Consider the following 27220-nt stretch of genomic DNA (forward strand, 5'->3'; position numbering starts at 1 on the left):
GCCTATCCCAGCTATCTTCGGGTGATAGGTGCGTGACACCCTGAAATGGTTGCCAGGCGATCACAGGGCACAAATAAACAACTATTCACTCTCATATTTACATGATTGGCAATTTACAGTCTTCAATCAATATGGAGGCAGACACTGGAAAGGAGAGGAATGAAGATGAGGTGAAGTAAAACAGAATATATGTGCATGAATGGGAGGGGCGGTGGGGTAAGAGTGAAGCTCCAGGCAGAAGAGATAGCAAGAGTGGATGACTTTAAATACATAGGGTCAACAATACAGAGCAATGGAGAGTGTGGTAAGGAAATGAAGAAACGGGTCCAAGAAAGGTCAAACAGTTGGCGGAAGGTGTCTGGTGTTCTATGTAACAGAAGAGTCTCCATGAGGATGAAGGGCAAAGTATAAAACAGTGGAGAGGCTGGCCATGATGTACGGATTAGAGACGGTGGCACTGAAGAAACAACAGGAAGCAGAACTGGAGGCAGCAGAAATGAAGCTGTTCAAGTGTTCTCACTTGGAGTGAGCAGGTTGGATAGGATTAGAAATGAGCTCATTAGAGGGACAGCCAAAGTTGGATGTTTTGGAGACAACGTTCAAGAGAGCAGACTTCGATAGTTTGGACATGTTCAGAGACGAGAGAGTGCGTATGTTGGTAGAAGAGTGCTGAGGATGGAGCTGCCTGGCAAAAGAGCGAGAGGAAGACCAAAGAGAAGGTTCATGGATGTTGTGAGGGAGTACATGAAGACTGTAGGTGTTAGTGAGGAAGATGCACGAGATAGGCTCAAATGGAAAAAGATGACACGCTGTGGTGACTCCTAATCGGGACAAGCCGAAAGGAAAAGAAGAAGAGAGAAGAATCAACCCACACTTTGTAGTTGTGGGATGTGGGAGAAAACCAGACTGCCTGGAAAAACCCACCTAAGCATACAGAGAACATGCAAACTCCACACCGGATGTGCTGAGTATTCATCCGCTGTGCTGCCTACTGCTTATCTACTCCATTCCAAGTTGGGAAGGCGGCCATTAAAGGATTGGTAATTCATCACTACCATCCTAAAACATCTTTCATCAAATTTTATTGGTCACACACAATAAGAGACTTTTGGTCGCCTGATTATTGCTTCCAATAACACATACAAAATAGCAGTGCGATGTATATATTTTTCAACAAGTGTTAGTACCCATTATTATTGGGTGTCCGCGTGACAAAGGATGAAGTGAGAGAACCTTTTCATTGTATTAGTAGGTGTTTGAAATTCAGTGTTGTTTAAAGCCCGGGTGTCATCCCTAGAAAAATTGTAAAATAGATATTGTAACGAAAAATACAGATAACATTATTCACTTCAGTGTCCATACGAAAAAATAAATCTGAGCGGAGAGCCCGTCATCCATGCGCAAAGTTGCAGAAGTGTCATTCTACGATATCCAAGTGGTCGCCATATTGGCTGCGTCCTCCGTCCGTGACATCACCCGGACATTCGCAAATGAAAACACCCGGTGCACCCTAACTATGGGAGACAAACGCGCCCTGCCTGACACGGAAGCTCTTTTCGAAAAGGAGAACACCACAAAACCGAGTGTAGTTACCGGGGCAATATTACACTATTGTTTCGAGCCATATTCAGATGATATGCGATCACGGCCAATACACATCCCCGTCCGATCCACTTCCGCAGCGGAGATGAGCTCATCGCAGCCAGCCGGTGTGGCTGATTTTCTGTGCAGTGGCGGCATATAAGGAGGAGGTGGAGCCGAGCCATGCTGCTTTTAGGGGTATGTTCTAAGCCGCCGCAGTACTTATTGAACACCGTCGAGCCGGGGCGCATTACTGCCTACCTGTTATTTGGAACCCACGAAGCTCTCGTCCTCTGCACCTGTGCAATCCATTTTTCACAACGAACAGGGTCTTTTTCAAACTTATGAAGGGTAATTCCATTCTCCCGAGTGTTCAAGCTAACACGAAGGAACAACGAGCTACCTTCCCGGAGGTAAAACTAATGGAAACAAACGAGTCCACTCTGTCCTGTACATCACTTCCTGCTTCTTCTTGAAAACAAATCCCTCGAGAGGATTTTCATGGCGGGAGTTACAAAAAGCTGTATACATCAAAATCATGTTTTGTGGTGAAAAAACAAATGGGACCATATTGGCCGTGGGTTTTTCATTAATAATATACCAAAAATCATCCATTTCATGACACTTGACTTTTAATTATATATTTGTATGTTTTCAAATATCTCTGGTGCTATGATAAGTATATATTATACACATACTGAAAAAAATGCTGACAATATACGAGCTGTACTCGGGAATCAAGAAGGAGAGCGGGTTGGGCAACATTTTGTTCAAATGTGCTGTGTGCTGATAACAGATGCTCAAGGAAGTGGGTTAACGGTCCTCTGCTCGGATGTTCTAAAGCAGTTCTCCCTGTCTCCTTTCTTTTTATTTGCATTCACAATTAAATCCCCAGAGGGGGAGGGGTTCCTCAGCCAGCTGCTTTCTCATTTGAGCGCAGATCTGTTTCCTGTTGAACTGCTACTAAATAAAAGTAAAGCGCAAAGCATTTTTTTTTTTTGCAGCAAATCACTTCCTTCATTGCACAGCAAATGTATGATAACTATATTTACAAATATTCCACCATTACCAAAGGAAGAAACTCAGTTTCCTTTGTCTTCCAATTTCTCCCCTTTAGACAGCAATAGAGATTTTGTATACACAACAATGCAACTTAAGAATCAATATTATCAAACAAAAATGTGAGACATTGTTTTCATCTTATAATAAGGGCAGGAAGCCTCTTTCCACTGGTTAGCCTTTCCGATTTTTTTTTTTTTAACTTACCTCCCAGTTTTTTTTTATTTTGTATTTTTTTAACGCCAGCGATCTTCCGATTGCAGTGGTTTATTCCTGCCGTGGCCCAGACTTGCATCGATGTTACTACCGCAACAATGCAGAGTACAGACCACTATAGAGCTCGTGCACCTACGTCACCAAAGTCACGTGACTAGCCATATTGCCGATCAAACAAAGCATTGTTCAATGCAAAGTCCGTTGAGAAGAAAACGAAAATATGTCTTATAGCACGACACCCAGAGTTTTGTCCGATAGTGTTAAACATTTAGAAGGTGATAATAAACGACGGTATGTAGAAAAATGAGACACTTGGCATAGAGAACCCATATTTAATGCCGAAGTAAATGTTTTCGCCGATAAGAAATTGGACTGTTAATTGGCTTCCACTTGTCTTGGACAACTGGATGTACACATGTATCTGGTGAGTATGCCATCGAGTTTTACACAGAAATGTTTGAAAGTGTATAAAAGTCTGGAGGCATACAAATACTTTGTTGTTGGATCTGTTCTCAGTCAGGAATAAATCCCACGTAGTGATGGACCCACTTAGATTTTTTTCAATACAAATACCAATATTTAAATAAATGACCCCTGCTTTTTCACAAAATCACATTCATTAACAGATTGGAAAAACATTTTAGGACAGGGTGTCATCTCTTTCGTACACGGACGCGTATTGCGGCCACACGTTAACCTCCGTAAACCTCTGCGAGGGACGGTTCATTTTCTTTTTTTGAATACACATTGTTCTCAAATCAGTCAACTTGTCATAATTAATAGGTGACTTGCAGGTGACGTCACATTTGTTTTGAATTTTTTTCTGGCCGGCATATTGGGAGGTCTCATTTCGCTGGTTACATTAGATTACATAAGACGCTGTTTGACTTCTGAGACGATGGTGCACACGTTGTGCCGCTGTTCGAAATCGGCCACCAGTGACAGGCTTTTCATCTTCAGTTTAGGATACAAACGTATGAATGTGTGTTGAGCGTTTACTGTCTGTAAACGTCAAATTATTTTTAAGAAGGAAATATACCGTATATATATTAAAAACAAAACAAGTATGCATGTAGCACCTACCACCTACCAGGGCATCATTCACGCTAGCCCTAATACAACAGTAGTGGCTTTCTATATGCTGACATTTGAGTAAGGCAAATGTGAACAAATAGAAAGCCGCTACTGTTGTATTAGGGCTAGGATTACTATTAGGGCTACATTCAGACATTCACGCTATAATTTGTTAGTACTTAGTAATTTACACCTTGTACATTTTAAATATTTGTCACATTACTTAATGCTCCTTCAAATAAATTTAAAAGATGGTGTAATATGTATTTGTCATAGATCTTTTTCCCTAATCGGTCCGATTTGTCGGACCTGAAAAGGGCATAATGGGGAAGCAGAAACAACAACAACAGTGAGTTACGCATTCTGTCCCGGGTGATTAAAAGTTACTTACTCGGGCAACGATTAAAACCTTTTCTTCAGACAACATTTTGCAGAGGACACTCTGAATCCACCCGCTTACAAAGTAATTGTAAGCCTCCAAGGACTTGTAGGCCTTCATCTGTTGGTTAGTAAGGCTGTTGGTTGTAAGCACCAAGTAGTTCACAATGTCCGCCAACATTTTTCAGTCGCAAAATCAGCCTTCGATAGACTACGGGTCCAGATCCTCACATAAACTGATTTTATGCCTGTAGTAGGGTTTCAGATCAGCCGACAGATCCTCAAAATAGTTGGAAAACGCCATAGAAAGTGCAGATACAATGAACGCGATTATGGTATGTAGACAAATTTTAAGAACTGTTTACAACCTCCCAAAATGGCCAACACATGAAAAATTCTTACCCACAATCCACTTGCTCTGAAGTTGTGCAAGTGACCTATACTTTTTGGTGATTTGAGATGAAGAATACTTCCTACCTGAAATGAAGTGATCGGTACACAGCCTAGTGTATTTGATTGGACACCATCCATCACGTTTAATTGCCGAAATCCATCGACCTTTCTGGTCTTTTCAGCTGGTATGCTATAGAATGATTTCGTTGAAGATCTGTCTCATCTGTTGTGACAATCAACACCTCAGCAGGTCTCGACCATTGTAAATATTCTCCTCCGGTTCAATGTCCCCCACAATGTCGAACACCTCTGTTTGACCGGCAATATGGCGCCGTGAAAATGGTGATGTCACATGTACGAGCTCTATACAATCACAGGACTGACCCATTTAGGGACTGTCAAGATTAGTAACTGGTGGTCTAGTGCGTGTTTTGGAACTACTCTGCGTCATGGTTGGTGTGTGGCATATTATCCAATCACCTAATTGGCGAAAATTAATCTGCAGCAAATGTGCAGACGCCGACTCCACGTGCTGTCCAATGATGGGATTGATCATGTGATATGCTTCTCTGTCAATAGGTGGCAACTGGTAGTTAATTACTTTGATTAGTGATTCATCAGGTGGTAGTGACAGTGACATTGTTGCTAGTGAAGCTAGACGGTGACACTGATGGAGAGGATTTTGAAAAGGAACGATGCTAACTCAGAATTGGACTCAGATGAATGCCCAAGTATGAGTGGAGGTGAAAAGAAACCAAAGACGCGGAAAGTGTCTGGGGTGAGGCAATATAGCGAAAGCTATCTTTCATTTGGGTTTACTCTCACCTGGGATCCAACTATTATAATTCTGGTTTGGTTTGTGTGTGGTGAAAAGCTATTCAACAGTCCAAGGGCTAAGGGCATCTCCAAACAAGACACGCTTCACCTCAGAACAAGAATGCAAAGTATTTTGTTCGCCTTCGTGCACAAGTGAAGGAACAGGCAATGTTGATGAGGAAAAAAACACAAAGATAAAGAAGAAAGCTCTTAAAGTGTGTAAGGTGTAATTTTTAACGCAAATTATCGGATCTAGACGAAAATACATATACATTCAACTGTTCCATAAAATGCATATTGTGTTTGATGTTTTTACCAAAGAATACAAGTTTTTATGAATTTAAGTTTGCAAACTTTGACCTGGTTTCCCTTACCTGCAAAACAACTCATTTTGTGGGCAGGCCTCTGTCACAAATTCTGGGATGGGCTTTTTTGGAACGACGATAAACTGGGAGTCTTTTGTATTCATGCTGATGGAAAAACCCATTCGTTTCGAGAATTCCTCAGTGATTGCAAGCTAAAACCAATCCGTAAAAATGATTTATTATTATTTTTATTTTATTATTATTATTTGTGAACATTTACCATTTTAGATTGTTATCGGCTTCTGTGTGTTTTGGTGCAATAATAAGCATTTTCCAAAGTAGTTGTCGTGTACCAAATCACTAAATACACAGCGTTTGCATAATTTGAAAACAAGACCGAAAATTTCGTATATACATTCAGGATATCGAAGCCTTTACTATTTTTCAGTTTATGACTAACTAAACCAAACAAGAACTTCAAAAACGCTTACCGGTCAATATTTCCAACACAAGGCATATACTCCAGGATGGGTCTTACTGCTCTGTCGGCTTCTTCATTGCCAGCTACTTCGTCTGAATTTGTGTGTGCTGTCTAACTGGTTTGAATTGATAACCTTTAACACCTTCATAAAGCTCATATTCTTCACTGTCTTTGTGGGACCCTCAGAATAATGTTCATCGCTTGAATTATAAGAAAATTTAGCGTCATTCTTCCAGTGTATTCCTACATGATCCATGTTGTTGTCACAACATCGTACGTCACGTCCCTGATCGACTGTTTCCACGACGTTTCCGTCCTTTTCCCGGCGGATACATCAGTGTGTAATCATTTGTTGTAGATGAGCGAAAAATAAAAATGCTTCCTTTTTAATGGATTTAAGATTTGTATTCAATGTAAAAACTGTATAATATTAGCAAAAACATGCATTGCGGTCCTTCCATTTGCTTTAAATCTAGCTATCAGGTTGCTGAACTCTTAGCCAAATGAAAAAAGTCACACACTGTGGCAGAGACATTAATACTTACCATCTGTAAAGCTATTGCAAAAGAGATGTTTGGACATAAAGCAGCTAAAAAAAAGCCAAAGTCCCTCTTTTGTTCAACACCATTTCCAGATGTATTGTGACGTGACTGCAGATATTGGAAATTTAGTTTTAGATAAAGTCCCTATTAGTAGTAAGTTTGTTTTTAAACTTGACGAGTTCACTGATATTAATTAACATGCCCAACTCCTGGCCAACGTACGGTTTGTGCATAGAAATGTAATAAGAGAAAAAAAAATTGCAAGTCATTGCATGAGCAAAAAATATAAAAGTTTCTTTCAGCTTCGGGGTCGCCACAGCGTAACATCTCAGATGAACACGTATATTTGTTTGGCACAGTTTTTACGCCAGATGCCCTTCCTGACGCAATCCCTCTTGGGGAGTAGAGATCCCCAGTGAGTAAAAGAGAGTAAATTTTTAGAGTCCCATCTGAATATCATGAACAAAGTGCACTTCATCGGAAAACTGTGCAGGTGTCTGCACTGATGGAGCGGCAGCCGTGGTCAGACGCACCAAAAGATTTGTAAGCAGAGTGAAAGAAAGAGACCCCGATGTGATGTGTTCCGCACTGCTTTTTACACTGTGAAGCCTTCGTAGCCAAGACCTTACCAACAGATCTAGTTCCTGTTTTGGGTTAGGTTGTGCACGTGTCAAACTGTAAAATCACAACCTGTGAAAAGTCGCATATTTGTATCTTTATGTGAGGAAATGGGCGTGGAACATAAAGACTTATTGTTTTATATGGAGGTCTGGTGGTGGTCCCGTGGCAAGTTACTGGCCCGTTTATGAATTGCTGGGTGAAATAAAAGTGTTTCTGACAAATAAGGCATTGGAGTACGCAAAACTGCTTGGAACTAATGAGTGGTGTCCAAACCTGCCATATCTCGCTGACATTTTGCATCATCGAAATGACCTCAACATGTGTGCAAGGCTGAAAGGAAAACCTGCTCACAAGTGTAGATAAAATGAATTCATTCTGCTCAAACCTGTGACTCTAGACACAGCATGGAAAATGGAAGTCTTGAAATGTTCATACTCACCAAGCAATGGTGGTCAACACAGCAGCATTATGTGAGATAGTTGTGAAACATTTAAAACAACTTGAGGAGAAGATGTCATTTTATTTTTCTAACCTCTTACAGAAAAGAAAATAAGTATTTGAACACCCTCCAATGTTGCAAGTTCTCCCACTTGGAAAACATGGAGGGGTCTGAAATTTTCATCGTAGGTGCATGTCCACAGTTAGAGAGATAATCTAAAAAGAAAAATCCAGAAATCACAATGTATGATTTTTTTAACGATTTATTTGTGTGATACTGCTGCATATAAGTATTTGAACACCTGAGAAAACCAATGTTAAAATTTGGTACAGTACCCCTTCTTTGCAACTACAGAGGTCAAACTTTTTTCTATTGGGTTTAGGTCTGGAGACTGGCTAGGCCATGCCAGAACCTTGATATGCTTCTTACGGAGGCACTCCTTGGTTTTCCTGGCTGTGTGCTTTGGGTCATTGTCATGTTGAAAGACCCAGCCATGACCCATCTTCAATGCTCTGACTGAGGGAAAGAGGTTGTTCCCCAAAATCTCATAATACATGGCTGCGGTCATCCTCTCCTTAATACAGTGCAGTCGTCCTGCCCCATGTGGCGAAAAACACCCCCAAATCATGATGCTACCACCCCCTTGCTTCACAGTAGGGATGGTGTTCTTGGGATGGAACTCATCATTTGTCTTCCTCCAAACACAGTTAGTAGAAGGATTAGCAAAAAGTTCCATTTTGGTCTCATCTGACCACAAAACTTTCTTCCATGACTCCTCTGTATCATCCAAATGGTCATTGGCAAATTAAGACGGGCCTTGACATGTGCTGGTTTAAGCAGGGGAACCTTCCGTGCCAAGCATGATTTCAAACCACGTCTTAGTGTGTTACCAACAGTCACCTTGGAAACGGTGGTCCCAGCTCTTTTCAGGTCATTGATCAAGTCCTGCCGTGTAGTCCTGGGCTGATTCCTCACCTTTCTAAGGATCATTGAGAACCCACGAGCTGATATCTTGCATGGGGCTCCACTCTTATTGAGATTGACCGTCATGTTTAGCTTCTTGCATTTTCTAATGATTGCTCCAACAACCTTTTTTCACAAACTGCTTGGCAATTTCTCCGTAGCCCTTTTCAGCCGCGTGAAGTTGTACGATTTTGTCTGGTGTCTTTGGACAGCTCTTTGGTGTTGGCCATGCTACAAGTTTGAGTTTTACTGATTGTATGGCGTGCAGCCATGTATTATGAGATTTTGGGGAACAACCTCTTTCCCTCAGTCAGAGCATTGAAGATGGGTCATGGCTGGGTCTTTCAACATGACAATGACCCAAAGCACACAGCCAGGAAAACCAAGGAGTGCCTCCGTAAGAAGCATATCAAGGTTCTGGCATGGCCTAGCCAGTCTCCAGACCTAAACCCAATAGAAAAAAGTTTGACCTCTGTAGTTGCAAAGAAGGGGTACTGTACCAAATTTTAACATTGGTTTTCTCAGGTGTTCAAATACTTATATGCAGCAGTATCACACAAATAAATCGTTAAAAAAATCATACATTGTGATTTCTGGATTTTTCTTTTTAGATTATCTCTCTAACTGTGGACATGCACCTACGATGAAAATTTCAGACCCCTCCATGTTTTCCAAGTGGGAGAACTTGCAATATAGCAGGCTGTTCAAATACTTATTTTCTTCACTGTATTTACGGTCTCTCTCTTGCTTTCTCCACAGCAGTCATGGTGTGGCAGCACAACTGTAAAGCGTTGGCCTCACAGTTCTGAGGTGCAGTGTTCAATCCCAGCCCCACCTGTGTGGAATTTGCATGTTCTCCCCATGCCTATGTGGGTTTTCTCCTGATACTCCGAGATGTGCTCAAGAACACATCTGCCTAGGACATGAGGGAATTATGTAGTCATGACTAAATATGGGCATAAGACATACTTCAATCCCCCTTTCGGACTCTTTTGAGTCCGACACTTAAAATGAACAAAATTAAAGAAAGGTGCCAGTGTTGTCATCGACCAGATTGGGTGGTGCATTGGGGATGGAGCCTTTTCCTCTGGGATGAGTCGAGCTGGGGCGCAATCAGCTTCCTTGTCGAATGATGTCATCAGTGGGTGTCAGCCGGCACTTGAGAAGACGTGGTTTTCCAGTTGTCGTCAGGTGGAAGGATCGCTGAACCCGAGGCGGATCTGGCAGGTCGTGTAGACGAGATGTAGAACCACGTGTCCCCTTTTGCTACTAGATGTACTGCTGTGATCGTCTGCTCCGTGACCTGAAAGGGACCTGTACACCTTGGTTCAGACTATTTACGTTTAGTTACTTTTAACCACACAGATACACAAGTATTCCTTTCGAGGGGAGTGTCTGGTTGTGAATCTAGTGATTAACCAAATGTTTTAACACAATGCTTGCTGTTTCAGATTTGCAGCGATATGGCTCCAAAAAGAAAACTACTATGACTAGGAAATACTGGTAACCTGACACTGTTTTAATCATGTCAGTGAAATCCTATTGAAATCACCTGACCAGAGGCGTCCACATCTGGATTGTGGACTCCCTGTGGTGATTTTGTTGTAGGCATACTGTTATACCTATCGCAAACGCTGCAGTCCTGCAGTTCACCTATAATAATTTGTCTCATGAAAGGGTGCCACCAGGTTTGGAGTCGTCTCAGTGTTTCATCCACACCTAAATGGCATGTTCCATGGGCTTCAAAAATTAGATTTTTCAATTGTGTCCGAGATGGAATGCACTTACCCTCTTTTCGCCATATGCCATCCTCAACTTTGACACTCCCTTTCGACTTCCACACATTGTTTTCTTCTGGACTTGCTTTTTCCTGCTACAACTTTACTGTTTCTACTGTCACCTCCTGTTGATTGTCACATTCAGACTCACAGTTAGCTGGAGTGTTGGTCGGTACCCCGCAACCTTTTTTGTTGGTCGATCTGCTGATTCATTTCCTGCTGATACAAAATCATTAGTTCGAGAGTGACCTTTGCATTTAAGGACTGCAACCGCTGTTGGGAGAATTAAAGCATCTCGCAATTCGAGAATGTCGTCCTGATTTTTAATAGGTGTACCGGTTTCAGTTTGGAAATCGTTTCACTGCCATTCTTTTAATTTGACATGAAGCAGAATGCAAAAGAAAGCATTAGCCAATTCAATGCAAGTGAAATGAGTGTGGGCCGATGTAATTTGGGACAGTGCCAAGTGCGGGTTTTGGGACGGGCGAAGTGAGGGTTAACACGGCCTCATTAATTGCTCGAAGGTCATGGACCATGCGAAACTTTCCAGTGTTTTTCTTTTCAACAGGCAAGATGGGGGTGTTAGAATCAGAGCCAGGAATTTTACACAGCACCCCTGCTTTGAGCAAGCCATCAATTGTTTCTGAAATGCCAATCATCCCAGCCTCTTTTACAGAGTATTGGGGAACATATATTTGTCCTGGTTTCATCTGAAACACAACAGGTGATACGTTGCAGAGACCAACATAAGTGGGAGGGTTAGGTTAGGTTAGGTTAGGTTAGGTTAGGTTAGGTTAGGGTTAGGACCACAGCGTTGTGGGAAGGGAATCATGAAGTTGACCAGCAAAATTGCTGTTGGTCGTTTCACGCCCATGGTGCCTATCCAGAAGCTGGTGCTCCAAAACAGAACTGTTAGACTGAATCCAATAAGTATCAAGTGACGTGAAGTGAATAGAGCAATAGAGAGTGAAATTAATTTTGCCAACCAGTAGCCTGTGTGCATGCCAGGACAAACTGATCATCAAAGAGACATGTGGGTGACAAGGAGGCATAGAAGGATCCGGGGGATCCGCCATCCTTACCATTTGAGTTGTTCAGGAGTCAGGAACACTGAAAAGCCGACACCTGGTTTGCCTGCAAACAAATCACCCATGTTCAATTCTAATACGTTGTTTTCAATTTCCTAAAATGCCTCGCTATAGATCTCATCCCCTGATCTGTCATAGTCCAGAGTGCAATGCATACAATCAGTTACCATGTCATAAGATCTGAGGTTGCGAACCCAAGGTGACCAGAGAGTCCAAAAGTGTTCAGCTTTGAGCCAACCACTGGAGTCAATATCCACTCTTGCCCAGTAGATGTCGGCAGTGGCACATGCCACAGGGCATTGTTCAACAAGCGGGAACTGGGAGGTGGCACCGGAGGCAGAGCAGCAGTAGGTGTTATCATCTGGAAATTCCAGGCTGAGTCCATCAAGGCTGCATTTGATGAGAGGTCATGTGGTGATGAAGAAATCTCTGCCCAAAAGATTGACTGTACAGTTAGATGCAAACACAAAAGAAGGCAAAAGAGTCTGTGACTGTTGGTTTGACTCTCTTGGGGTTGGTTGTAACCTCCTTGATTGTAGCCACATGCTCGGTTCAGACGCTTGAGGTCACTGTCTGCACTCGTGGCCGCAATGACCAGGCTGTCCACAATTGAAACACACGTTACAGCCACCAGGGGCGTACCTCGACCCATGAATGAACCTGCTTGATACATCATGCACTCAGAACCGACAGAGGGAGATGAGATCAGAGCAAGAGCGGCTTCTTCCTGATTTTTCAGACTTTTGTGTTTGTCAACCTTAAACTCTTTTTCTTTAGCATGTCTCCTCAAATGATGTTTACCACCGGTCAACCTCAGCACCAGGAAGGTCCGGATTGACCTCCATGGCTTGCACCACAGACTTGGGAACGCCCTTCAAAATGGCTGCTCAGAACACTTGCGAATGCAAAGCGGAGGCTGTACGGGTGTGTCCTGTTTTCAGAGTGTGATCAGTGATCACTTCTCTTCTATAACTGTCCTTCTATCCCGTAATTTTACTGAAGCCTCGACTGCATAAAGGGCAGTCACGTGTGAACACACTTCTCCAAGAATGGCCATGCAGATACAATGACCGGAGAGAACGCAGCCATCTTTTGGAGATAAGATCCAGGGATGTTGTAGTGGATTGGTAGACCTCTGAGAATGTCTTACTCGAGCCGCCATTACACACTGATTATCGATCACCTGTTGCCAAACATCTTGAACCCACCCCCTTGCAAAATCATTGTAGGCTTGTAGAGACTTGTAAACCTTTAGTTCATCAAGGGTATATGCGCTCACAGAATTCACGAGATAATTAAAGATATCGGATATATAAAATCAGGGTAGCTTTCCACATCATCACTCCAGTTGCTTGCTTGGAATTCATATGGATCTTTGCCGCCGATGTCCTTCAATTTCTTCAAGTCTCTGGCTCTGCTTAAAGCATCAAACGTGTTTTTGTCCACTACGTTTGCATTTGCTTTAAACGATGTAATAACCTTTACACCAAATGGAAAAATTAACGAAAGAAAAAACTTCACACTTCACCATTCACCTATGTTCTCTGAACTCTAAGACACACAGTATGGCATCCGTCGCAGGGCATGATGGGTAATCTGAAACCTATCCATTACAGTACTGTATTTTGAAAAAGGGCAGCTGGCTTGACTTCGAATTGGTGGTCTGCTGCTTTAAATATTTCTTGCGCAGGGGATCCTGGGTATTGGATTTCTTTTTCCTTCTCGCCATGTGGTAGGAGATTCGATCGTCTTTAATCAATCTTCCTTAATTTGGACTGAATATTGTAGATCCTTGGCGCGGGATACCCCTGATCACTACTTTAATGGACTAAAACACCATTCGTGCAATCTTCGTGTCCGGTTGGAGTCGTCTCGTGCACGTCATAGTTTAGCCTTGCTTGCTAACAACGAAACGCGTTTGCGGCCAACACTTCCCTCAGCACAAATCAACCCTTAAGTAAAGTCTTCTTTATATATACATCCATCCATTATCTACCGCTTTTTCGGTTCAGGTCGCGGGATAAGTAGCTTCAGCAGGGAGACCCAGACTTCCCTTTCCCCAGCAGCTTCTTCCAGCTCTTCCGCAAGGATCCCGAGGCGTTCTCAAGCCAACCAAGAGACATGGTCTCTTATAAATATATAACTATATATCTTAGTTCATGTATTTATGCAATCTATTTATTTATCTTTTTTTATCCATCTCAAAATGTCTCTCTACTAGTGAAAGAAAAGAGAGTTGTCTTTGCCAGGCGTAAAAAAAAAAAAAATAAGCTTGTGGTTCCGATTTCCTTACCGACCTTAAAAATTAACTAACATTTTTACACGACGTAATAAATGTCAGTGGTGTGGTTCTCCATGGCACACGTGCGAAATTTCGTGGAAGCCAAGAGTTAAGTTGAGTGTTTAACAGCATCTGTGGTGGGCGAAAGCGTGGCCGTGCCACTTCCTTTTGTGCGCTGTTGCAGCTCGTTTCATCCTGATTATGTTGTCTTTAAGCCTTGTTTTTCATACCACTTGTCAGATCGTTGTGTGTACAGCAGTGGTCTCAAACTGGCAGCCCGTGGACCATTTGCGGTCCGTAAGATAATATTTTGTGGCCCCCACCTTAATATGAAAGTTTGTAAGTGCGGCCTTCGAATATGACATGAATGGCACTTTTAGTGTTGTGTGCAAAACCAACCAATCATGGTGGGGTATATGGCTCTCGGGCACATGCAAGGTTACGTAGGTTCGGCACTAATTCAAGAATAATTATTGAGGGGAGCGTGTGACATTACACAAAGAAAACGAGAGAAACAACTCGTAAATCAAGCCTCGCCTTCTTCTTTTCCTTCATACGATCGGTTCACAAACAGCTATACAGATACACATACAGATTCTGCACACAAGTGTGATAGGTAACACGAAAATACGAAACTCTCAATGACAAATTAGTCTTTGGGTTATAATATATTATATTATGTGGCTTCTCGGTCTTCCTCTGACTCCAGAAAGTTCTCGCCCTAATATCAATGGTTTCTCCGTCGATATGCATGTAAATACCATTGAAATACCCCTCGCTGAAATACTTGAAGACCTGCTGTCTGCTCTTCAACGATATTTCACTATTCGGTAAGAATGCGAGTGAAAAATCAGCTGGTAAATCGGACAATTCCGCTCTCGTCTTTTCTTCCTGGAACGCCATTTTGTCTAATGTTTGTCTGAGGTTAGCATCAGTGGGGTGACGTGACTTCAGGAGGCGTGGTTAAGTGCCCTCTACGGAGGGGTCAATTCTTCCTCTCTGCCTTGTGAGCACCATCTCGTGGTAGCTTACATACACACTAAAACATGTGCTACCATACATGGTATTGTAACCAGTGTTTTCAAGTATACTTCATTGAACCAGGCACACGGCAAATAAGCACATAAGGCATGCTGTCCATTTTGAGGAAAATGTAAGTGTAGGAATAATTGTGATCATAATTATCATACATCTGCTTCCAATAAAGAAATGCTTTGCTCTGCTCTAGATAATGTCACGTCCCATCGGAACGAGAGTAGGACCCAAATGCAGGAACTCGGAAGACGCAAGGTAGTTCAAGAAGAGACACGTTTATTGTATGCAAAGGGAGGGGAGGAGCAGGCAGTCCGGTGCAGCAGCGGTAGTTATGACGTTGGGCGAAGAGAGCAGATGAGCGGACAGGCAGGAGTCGGTACACAGGGGAACAATCAAAGCAGGCAGAAGTAACGAAGGAGTCAGGCTTACAAGGTTGGTCGGAGAACGGACGAAGGTCGGTACACACAGGTTCAATCAGTGATACCGGAGCACACGAATGGGACATGAAGATCATGCGAACTGGCGCCGGCCTGTTGTCATCGCGGTCATATAAATCCACAGCATAATCAGGCTGCATGAGGCGCAGGTGTGCACCTTCCAATCAGCGCAACCGCGGACACCCGCCCAGCCCAGAGCGGCAGGATCATGACAGTACCCCCCCCCCAAAGGCACGGCTCCCAGACGTGCCTAAACGAAAGAAACAGACAATAATTATTAATACAGGCAGGGGTGGGTGGAAGGGGGTCGGGAGGAGGGCACGCTCCCCCCTGAACCCCAGACTGGTGGCCATCCAGGCCACCAAACACGAGGCGTCCGGGTGGACAGGTCAGGAGGACGACCCGGACGCCAAGCACCAGGGTCCCCACGGGGCGATTCGGGCGGACGACCTCCGTGAGGATCCAAACAAAGAAGCAGGCACCAGAACGAGGCAGGCCACTGCTCCGGACGAGAACCTCCCACGCCATAGTTGCCAAACAACCACGGATTGGTCGCCACCGAGGCTTGTCAGTAGGCAGCCGTTGATTGGTCACCAATGAGGCCAAGTCATGAAGCGGCTGGGAGCCATCTGGAGCGAATAGGATGATGCGGTCATATAAATCCACAGCATAATCAGGCTGCATGAGGCGCAGGTGTGCACCTTCCAATCAGCGCAACCGCGGACACCCGCCCAGCCCAGGCTGGAGCGTCAGGATCATGACAGATAACATGGCAGCCTCCTAGCAGGAGATAGCAAGAACAAAAACGTCAAATCATCAGAACTGTTAGAACTGCGGCCTGTTAAAGAAATGATGACCACACATGTATTCAGCAAACTTCCACACATGTACACGCACATGAACAAATATGTACACCTTGCCGTCTCCTTTTTGTGACATCCATGTAAATAAGGGGCGTCTTAAAACCAAATAAATAGTTAAATAAATAGATACTAATAGAGTGCAGTGATGAATTGTACGAGACAGTTCCTCCCTTCTCTCCTCACGAGACTTGAACTGGTGTTTTGCTTCCTTTTTTATCTTGTTTAATGAATGTCTGTTTGGTGAACCTGACAGTAAGACTTTTAAATTCATTATATGGTTACAAAGGCCGGCCATGATGTACGGATTAGAGACGGTGGCACTGAAGAAACAACAGGAAGCTGAACTGGAGGTGGCAGAAATGAAGATGTTGAGGTTCTCGCTCGGAGTGACCAGGTTGGATAGGATTAGAAATGAGCTCATTAGAGGGACAGCCAAAGCTGGATGTTTTGGAGACAAGATTCGAGAGAGCAGACTTCGATGGTTTGGACATGTTCAGAGGCGAGAGAGTGAGTATATTGGTAGAAGGATGCTGAGGATGGAGCTCCCAGGCAAAAGGGCGAGAGGAAGACCAAAGAGAAGGTTTATGGATGTGGTGAGGGAAGACATGAGGGCAGTTGGGGTTCGAGAGGAAGATGCAGGAGATAGGCTAAGATGGCAAAAGATGACACGCTGTGGCGACCCCTAACGGGACAAGCCGAAAGGAAAAGAAGAAGAAGATATGGTTACAAAAATATGGTATATATCATAGGATATAACGAACACAACCCCTGCAAATCGTGCAGTCACAGTTCTGAGGTGCCAGTTAAATCCCAGCCTCGCCTGTGTGGAGTTTGCATGTTCTTCCCATGGCTGCGTGGCTTTTCTTTCTCCGGCCACTCTGGTTTCCTCCCACATCCTAAAACCATGCAACATTAATTGGACACTCTAAATTGCCCCTAGGTGTGATTGTGAGTGTGATTGTTTGTCTGGATGTGCCCTGCGATTGGCTGGCAACCAGTTCAGCGTGTACCCTGCCTTCCACCCTCGTGAGGATAAGCAGCTAAGAAAATGGATGGAGAAATATACACGCACACACACACACACACAGTATGTGGCTGCAATTTTGAGGACAAAAATGTCTCACTAATGGGTAACACGTTTTTCCCAATTTTCTCCTCATCATACAGTCGGCGCGATCCACGCTGCCAAGATAACGTTTGAGTCGACTCAATAAAACCCAATGGTCATAAAGAACTGGACGCAGTGGTGCCAGAATACAAGTTTTTAATCCAGTAGTCTAACAATGTGCAAGAGTGAATGAACAAATTTGTCTTCTATTCAGAACCGGGCATAAAAGTACATGTCTCTCTCTGACGTGTCGTCTGCCCCACTCTGCTGTTTTAATTTTTTAATAATTTCAATGTCCATCAGGTATTGACAGTTTTATGTCAAAAGACATGCAACAATGACAATAAATGGCATTAATTAATTACACAAATTTTTTTTGTCAATTTTTTTTCAATCTTGCTTTTTTTCCCAGTCAAGTCAGCCAGTTAAGTCAAGCAAATATTATATGACAGAAGTGATGAGTGCTAACTTATTGTAATTAAATTACTTTATTGAAATAAAATTACTTCACCCACAACAAAACTTAAAAGCATGTTTTGACAGAATGGAAGCATGTTTACGCACAACCATTAGCGCTAGAACTAGCTTGCTAGGCTACGTTATGTTGTTTGCCTGCTGGCAAGGAATATTAAAAGTACATGAATATACTTCAAGCAAGATTTACACGCACGTCCTCTCCTGTTCTGACCACCAATGATCACCAACACACATTTTTACGAATTCTCTCCTCATAATAAAATCGGCGCGATCCACTCGATCGTAAAGAATGGGGTGCAATGGTAGTGGCAGTGGGCTAGAAACCAGCTGACCATAAAAATGAACACCGCAAAGAGGGACTATGGAGCTAAACTGGAAAAACATCTTGGTGCTAATGACTTCAAATCAGTTTGGGGTGGATTATAATCGCTCACTAATTACAAGTGATGTTCTCCCCAAGTAGAAAACAAGTGCGGGGTAGGCGATGACATTAAATTGCTTTTACTGCAGTTTCGAAACACACAACACACCACGCAACCCCAAGCTCTGCCACGAGCCGCACTGCCTTCCACTCCACCATTTAACATCCATGAAAGGGACCTCAGGCAAATCTTTAAACAAAAGATCAACTATGCGCCGGGCCCAGACATTGTGTCGCCATCCTGCCTCAAAGTCAGTGCAGACCAACTCACTACTGTCTTCACAAAGATCTTCAACAGGTATCGAACTGTGTGAAGTACCAGCCTGGTTCAAATACTCCACCATTATACTTGCCCCCCAAAAAAGCAGCAGTCTCTGGTCTTAATGACTGCAGGCCTGTTGCCTTGACATCTGTGGTCATGAAGTGCTTCGAATGTCTTGTGCTGGACCACCTCAAGAGCGTCACCGGTCCCAAGCTGGACGCACGGCAGTTTGACTATTGAGCTAACAGGTCTGCGGATGATGCCGTCAACATGGGTCTACACTTCAGTGGAACTTCACTGAAGTTCGCAGATGACACCACAGTCCTTGGCCTTATCAAAGATGGTGATGAGTCTGTGTATTGATAGGAAATGGCGAGACTGGAGCTTTGGTGTGGCCAACACAACCTGACATTGAACACTCTAAAGACTGTAGAAATTATTGTAGACTTCAGAAGGCATCCCTCACCACATCTAGCCCTGACGCTATCCAACTTTGTCGTGTCAACCGTTGAGACCTTAAAGTTCTTGGGAATTACTGTTTTTTTCCTTCTGGTAATTACATCATTAAATTATTGATCAGCGAACTACTATTTTCTGCCTTGTTCCGTTGTTGAGACACACCCTCGTATCCAGATGGTGAATTAGTATGAGTAATATATTCTGTAGACTATCACACAACTTGTCACTTGTCACAAATGTCATTGCAGCTTAACATAATGTGGGGTGTTGACACATTCCTAACTGTTCTAAATGAAGAAGACTGCATCCTGCACATCTGTAACTGAATGTCTTTTGTTCTTTGTTCTTGTTAATTTGTTTGTTCTATGTTCTGAATGTCGTACCAGGGTGTCACCGACTCCCTGAGTCAAATTCCTTGTGTGTTGCTACACACGCAATAACGCTGATTCTGATTCTATCGCGCCACTTTCAAACCAAAATACAGTATGTTTACGTTTGGTGGAATCCAGGGCCATTTTTTTCCTTTCGTATCCTGAATTTCTTTCGTAATTAGAGACAAAAATGTTCTGTGGAGGCTTTTCTTAATCTGAATCATTCGTGAGTAGAGACTTTCATAAGTAAAAAGACTGATGGTGTTAAATGATTGACAGTTTCGTTTTATTAAGCAAAAAATAAGACCATTTTTAGATGAATTATGGACCATGTAAAGTCCTTCCCCATTTCAGTTCTGGAATTTTTTTTTTACTCCTGGCTAAGACCAAGCCAAGTTGTCCTCCATCACTACATAAGTCACTCTTATCAGTGGCTATCTGTTGCAATTGTAAGTTACTTAGTAATAATAACAGCACATTTCTACTACTACAGTGTGCAGTTCCATTTGAAGTTAAATATTGCAAAAAAATACATTTGAGGGCTATGTGTTTGTCATTTGTCTTGCAGATATCAGTGAAAATCTTCATCTGGAGCGGCAGCAGTCAGTGTCCCGTCACGTCAAAGAGGAAGAGGTGGGTGAAGAGGTATAATGCGTCAAAGAGGAGGAGGAAGTGTTCCGACAAATGAAAGAGGAAGAGCAGGAAGAAATCATCCAGGTTCCATCAACTAGTGTCCATTTCAAGAGTAAATATGTAGGTCAAAGTGAGAAGAGACGAGCGGTAGAGCCTCCAAGCAGGAACAGCTCAAGTAATAGAGAGTGCAACAGTGGAGGATTACAAACAGATGATGGTGATGGTGGTGGTGATGATGATGAACATTCGGAAGTTAATATGACATGTCACACTGCCAACAAATGCTGGAAATATTCTCAGGGTAGGAAAGCTTTTGCTTTTATGAGAAATTTGAAACGACACATGAAAAGACACACAGGTGAGAAGCCTTTTTCATGCTCGGTTTGTGGTCAAACATTCACTCGGAAGGAACACTTAAGACACACAAGAACACACACTGGTGAGAAACCTTTTTCCTGCCTATTTTGTACTCGAAGATTCTCTGACAAGAGAAACTTAAAAACACACACAAGTACTGTCATGTTCCTGCTGGTCCAGCCAGTTGCTCTGATCAGGAGGCGCACTCCTGCGCCTCATCGGCAGTGATTACCTCGGTGTATATATGGAACCCAGTGAACGGTCTGGGTTTGTCAGATCGTTCTGTCAGGAGCGAGACTCGAGGACGGACCCAAACGCATGACTCAGGTGACAGGTAAGCGGTGCGGGATAAGCCTTTATTCATTCCAATGTCGGTTACCAGGGAGTCAGTCCAAACAAACAGCAGGATCAGTAACGGCAGGCTTACGGGGTAGGTCGGGAGACAGGCGTTGGTTGGTAAACGGGAGGTAGACATCAGGAGTACGGAAGTGCGGGAACGAGGCATGAGAGGCAACAATCTGGCAAAGCCAGACCGTCCACTGGGTTCCATATATACACCGGGGTAATCACTGCCGATGAGCCTTCTAATCAGAGCAGCTGTGCAGGGAACCGGACAGCCAGGGCTGGACCGGCAGGAACATGACAGGTACACACACTGGTTAGAAGCCTTTTTCCTGCTCAGTTTGTGGTCAAAGATTCTCTCAGAAGGGAAACTTGGAACTACACACAAGAACACACACTGGTGAGAAACCTTTTTTTCTGCTCCATTTGTGGTCAGCGATTCACTCATAAGGCAAACTTAAAATCACACAAAATAATTCACACTGGAGAGAAACCCTTTTTCTGCTCCGTTTGTGGCCAGAGATTTATTCATAAAGGAAGCTTAAAATTATATACAAAAAAGCACAGTGGTGAGAAACCTTTTTCCTGCGCAGTTTGTGGTCAAAGATTCACTCGGAGGGGAACCTGAAAAATACACACCAGAAGACACACTGGTGCCAAACCTTTTTCTTCTAAGTATCAGGTTGAGACACACAAGTGTGCCGGAAGGAAAAGTCATGATCAAGAAGCTGTAAAAGTATAAATTGGAAGTAATAGATACTTTTCATTGACGTCACGCCGACCACGTGTTTTTGTTTACAATGCCGTTTTGGATAAGTTGCTAAAAACTTATAAAAAAATTCTCTGATTACTTCACTAAAAAAAAAACCTTATTTGCTAAATATAAGTTTCATGAGAAGGCACAAGTAACTGTGAGTCATGTGAACACTTTGTGACACAACTCAAGCTGTTGGTTAAAGACTGTACACAAACAGCGATGAGGTGGTCAGAGACAGCATAGTTTTCGCTACCAACTCACAGAGTGCGCGAAAAGTTACTCAGCCAGGCGCTAGAGCACACGCTCGAAAAAGCGATTGACATAGCCCGCTCCCACAAGTTAGCAAAAGTGCAGCTCAAGGCTATATGAAGTTCACGTTATCCACCACACACCTGGAAAGCAAAGTTTCACTCGGGGTTCTAATAGGCATATTGACAGCCCAAAGACCTCCGTAAAAATATGTAACAAGTGTGGAGGATACCACAGTAAATTAGCTGAATGCCCAGAAAAAGATAAACAATGCCTGAAGTGTCAGACCCCTTTTTCTGTCCGTTCTTGCAACCATAAGCCACACAATGAAATACCATGTTTAAAAGGCCATAACACGCTTACAAGCGAGCCAATATTCACAAAAAGCTCACTAAAAAACATTCCTTGTATTGTAGCTTTTCCGTCCAGTATGGCATCGTAAACAAATAATATGTGACTCATGACGTCATGTGAAAAGTATCTATATGGAGGAGAGAATCATGTCACAAACTGAGCAGGGAAAAGGTTTCTCTCCAGTGTGTCTTCTCTTGTGCCATTTGGTAAAAGATTTGCCACAAAGATAATTTCCATGGCTTGCTGTCAGTGTGATGTGTCATATCAAGTTTGGACTTTTCATCATCTCTTCATCAGTGATGAGAGTGTGACATCATGTTATCACTATCTGGTAGTGGAGCTCAGAGGCTGTCTGCTCGGGATCCTCCACATTGCCCCAGCTGTGCAGTTCTTTTTTTTTTTTTGGGTGGGGGGCATTTTGCTTGGGCCACATTTGCTTGAAGTTGAGAGCATTTTGTTCATGGAAGCTTCCCAATGGTTGAAAGACATTCATTTTCATTCATTGGATTAGATATACTGTACAAGCAAATTCAGTCAAAGTCACTGTTTTAACAAGAGTCATTTATTAAAGATCACAAATGCACTACTACTCATTCAATCATTTGCTCATTTGATGTAGACGTCACTAAAACATTGGACAAAATACATAGTGTTCAAAGTATGGGACTTCGTGGGGGTCTTCGTGGTCCGTATTCGAAAAATGTTTTTTTTCAAGAACTTTTCTGGAAATTAAAAAAAGAAAACAGCTTGGTTGAGTTTCCAAACACGGCTTTGTTCAAGTTGAAATTATATCCTACGTTACTGTCCCATATCATTGCACCACATGAACAATAGCTCGTACCCCAAAATTTTGTCATTCGCTAATTTAATATGTGGAAAAATCTATTTGGGTGTCATCATTAAAATCATCAAATCAATCATCAATCAAAACATGGTGAGCGAGTGCCACATCCTTGCAGGCCTCATGCATGAAGCCAAAAAAACTCAACAATGACCACCAAAATGTATGCAGACATCTGAACTCATGTCAACTTCAACCTCTGAAATATTCCTACAATCAGCCCAATATTTTATATATATCAAATAAGGGCAGTACAGTGGGGTACTTTTAGAGAGTTGGCCTCACAGTTCTGAGGATCAGGGTTCAAATCCTGGCCCGGCTGTATCGAGTTTGCATCTTCTCCCCGTGACTGCGTGGGTTTTCTCAGGGCACTCCCGTTTCTTCCCACATTCCCAAAACATGCATTCATTAGAGAGTCTAAATTGCTCTTGACTGTTGTCTGTTTCTATGTGCTCTGCGATTGGCTAGCAACAAGTTGAGGGTATACCCTAAGTCCTCCTTGGAGATTGCTCGGATGGACCTTTCTGAGTGGCGATCTTGAGCTCAGCCCACCTTAGCTACAGTTGCCATGCCCCACAATCTTCCAAAATGGCGATTGAACATAACAGGTTTGAACTGGATTCTCTATTGCCTATTCCAGATAATATTGGGGTATGTTTTTTGCCAAATGCGTCAGACTTGTCCAAGAGAGTTCTACAGAGAGTTCTCAACTATTTCACGCAAGAATATGTACATGGAATTAAGATTTTAGACTGAGCAAGACGCAATGTAAGCGATCGATGCAAAAAAGTTTGCCTCACAAACTTCATATTGAAATCCAACAGGATAAAATATTGGAGTCATACTGCACATGTAAAGCAGGGTGAGTACTTTTTACTTGGAAAGATCACGAGTAATATCATTGTAGTCTTGATAAGTGAGTGGGTGTATTCATTTGACTTGCCTCGTAATGGAACCCAGTGCCCTCTCTTAAAAGTCCGATGCAATACAAATAGGCAAGTAGACATTTCTCTTGCATGACATGGCGCATTTATGTATCAATAACCAGAAACTTGGTCATAAAATATTACACACTTCATTCAGCAGGTCAGTGATACACTAACAAAATGAAAGTTGTTCTGCAATGTATGAAGCACTGCTAATAATGAAATCAAACAAAGAGAAGCTACTTCTCCCTCACTTACCTTCAGACATACTGGCTTGTGTTTGTTGATATTGTCCACACTTAGTTGTACGTGCGCTCTTCTGCGAGCCTTAATCCATCATAGACACTACGTCAACTGTGTTTTAGGCTTTGGTAAATGAATCAACCGGGTTCCTTGTAACCTAGCCGGATATCTTTCATCAGAATTGCACGTTTCCCAAGCGCATCTGAAGACCATTTTGTTCGGAACATTAGGTTTTCCAAGTGTACGCGACCGATAACCAACATTGCTTGTGGGACATGACAACAAGAGAGGCGTGTCAAGCCAGGGGTTAAGACAATGCGGCTTTCTGATTGGCTATTATTGTACGAATGATTGACAAGTTGGAAAGGTCCTTTGGCTCCAGCAATAATCCTGCAACCCTGGTGAGGATCAGCGGCTAAGAACATGGATGGATTTATATACCTTGAATGAATTCCTCGAGAAGCTCTTATACTGGTAAAATGTAAGTTGTAAAAAGGTAAACTTTCATTGAATTTATCTTCACATTGTTACAGAAATAAGAGCTCTTTGTGTTTCGCTGTATTTTTCAGAGAGATATTTGTGGAATGGATTTCAATGTTGTAAAACGAATTTGAATTCATACACTGATGCCAATGAATAACTTCCATATTTGTATTTTGTCAATTTGTTTTTGAAATTTTAAGAATTCTCGTTTGTTTTGTGTTTTCTGGAAGGTTAAAATGTTGCACAATTTATTATGTTTGGCACTTTCAGGCCACTGTAGTTACGAGCGCAATTCCGGCAAATGAATCGGTTTGCTGGTTCTGCTGACTGACAGCACGCGAGTAACAATTTCAGTTGTGTAGAACTGGGGTTGTGATATTCACTTGATGCGCGTGAGATCCTTTTTGGAAACAAAGCTGCTCGGCTTCTTTTCCGCAAAGAAGATCCCCACGAAAAGCAAAGGAAAGCATTATTTAGCTCCCCATCGGGGAATTGAACACCAGTTTTCCACATGACAGGCAGAGATGCTGTCCACTATACTAACAAGGCAACCCGTAAATGGATTTCCCGTGAACAGATGAGCAACTGTTTTTTCATTTTTTTATTTTATTTTATTTTTTTCGTCGTCAAGGAGCTGTTGTACATGGGGTTGTGGTCACATTGGACATGTTGCGTTGAGTGCTACCATAATAAAATATTGTTTGAAAATATTCTGTGTGGGTAACTCTTTCCAAAGTTGTAAGAATGAGACACGGCTGGAAAAAAAAAAAAAAAAAAAGAATATGGCAAATGCATTGGACTTGTCCAAAAGAGTTCTACAGAGAGGTCTTAACTATTTCACGCAAGGATATGTACATGGAATTAAGATTTTGGACAGAGCACGACGCGATGTCAGAGTTGCAGCTACAGGATAAAATAGTGGAATCGTACTGCGCATCTAAAGCAGGGTGAGTACTTTTGACTTGTGAACGAGTATCACGAGTAATATAATTGTAGTCTTTTTAAGTGAGTGGGTGCATTCATTTGTCTTGGCTCGTAATGGAATCCAGTTTTCTGTCTAAAAGTCCGATGTGATACAAATAGGCAAATAGACATTTCTCTTGCATGACATCGCACATTTACGTATTACGAACTCGACTCGTTGGCATAAAACATGACACACTTGATTCAGCAGGTCAGTGATACGCTAACAAAGTGAAAGTTGTTCTCCTGCAACTCGGAGAAGATACGTTTCACTCACTTACCTTCGAACATTCAACCTTGTGTTTGTTGTTGTCCACACACAAGTTGTATGTGTTCTCTTCTGCGCGCCTTAATCCATCGTAGACACTTCGTCAACTGTGTTTTAGGCTTTGGAAAGTGAATCAACCGGGTTCCGTGTAACCTAGAAGGATATCTTTCATCAGAATTGCACGTTGCCCAAGCGAATTTGAGGACCATTTTGTTCGTAACATTAACATTTCCAATTGCACGAGACAGATAACCAGCATTGCGTGTGGGACATGGCAACAAGAGGGGCGGGTCAAGCCAGAGGTTAAGACAATGCGGCTATCTGATTGGCTATTATTGTACGAGTGATTGACAGGTCGGAAAGGTCCATTGTGGCAATGGATGTAACAACCAGTCATCCCTCACTCATTTAATCACATTGAAAAATACCACAAACTGAATTGCTGTATGTTACACTTTTAATTTGCATTGGATTTTTTTTTTTTGACGCGCAACGCAGAAAATATGCGAAGAAACTGCATCAGCGGTGCACAAGGGAACTTTGTCTGAGGTTTTTTTTATTTTTTTGGCACGCCGTCCCGCGATCGACCAAGACTGCCTCGACCGGTCGATTGCGGTCGCGATCAACACATTGAGGACCCCTGGTCTCGAGGTGTGTTTCTCGCTTTACGTGTGAGAGGTCCCAAGTTGAACTCTTGGATGAGCCCCATGCCATTAGTAGTACCTCAGTATGCTGTAATATTACAAGTTGCTCACTTTCTCAAGGTGTCCCTTGCAGCAAGCAAACAGGTTATTAAACATTCCTGTCTTTGTTTGGGTGCCAGCGAAATGATCAATGAGATATGCGACTATCTCTTTCCTTTAAAACACCCTTGTTAGACGTGAGAAGGTATTAAGTCATCTGCTCTTCTTTGTGGGTTCTTGTTCTTGGAGTATACTTTTCAAGGCAAGTAGGACTCCATGAGGTCCCGGGATTTAAATCTCCAATAAGATCTCTTTGGAAATTTCAACAGGCAGTATGACTAGTGATCATGTTTTTAATTTCTGTGCGCCTTGTTCTTGCAGATTGATTTTTGATTAATTGTGGCTGTGAGAAATGCAGTTTTCAAGTCCCAGAATAAAAACTCGGGGGTCTTGTTGCGATACCATGGTTAGAGGGGCATGTAAGACCCTGAAGAAAATGATTCACGACAATAAAGTTTTCTTTTTTGTAATCTGATCTTTGTCTTTTGTCATGTCTCCAATGTTAATAAGGATTTGATTTATTAATATTTATTTTCAATAATATATAGTCGTGTAGGGGCAGTGGGTGCCTGCGTTGGTTTTCTCCAGGCACTCCGGTTTTCTCACACATCAC

The 27220-nt window shown here is 42.6% G+C and overlaps 1 protein-coding gene across 9 annotated transcripts in view; it reads left to right on the forward strand.

Annotated features, from left to right (window-relative positions):
• Positions 1-27220, forward strand: part of LOC133493295 (uncharacterized) — a 65712-nt gene that overhangs the window by 29081 nt on the left and 9411 nt on the right. For all 9 annotated transcript variants that reach the window (XM_061806527.1, XM_061806523.1, XM_061806522.1 and 6 more), the window contains one exon: positions 20017-20081. Coding sequence is in view for 8 of the 9 variants with exons in the window: in XM_061806523.1 (XP_061662507.1) it covers positions 20017-20081 (65 nt within the window). In the remaining variant the exon portion in view is untranslated. The remainder of the gene's footprint in view (positions 1-20016; positions 20082-27220) is intronic.

This window comes from Syngnathoides biaculeatus, chromosome 20, assembly GCF_019802595.1.
Source record: "Syngnathoides biaculeatus isolate LvHL_M chromosome 20, ASM1980259v1, whole genome shotgun sequence".
NCBI lineage: Eukaryota > Metazoa > Chordata > Actinopteri > Syngnathiformes > Syngnathidae > Syngnathoides > Syngnathoides biaculeatus.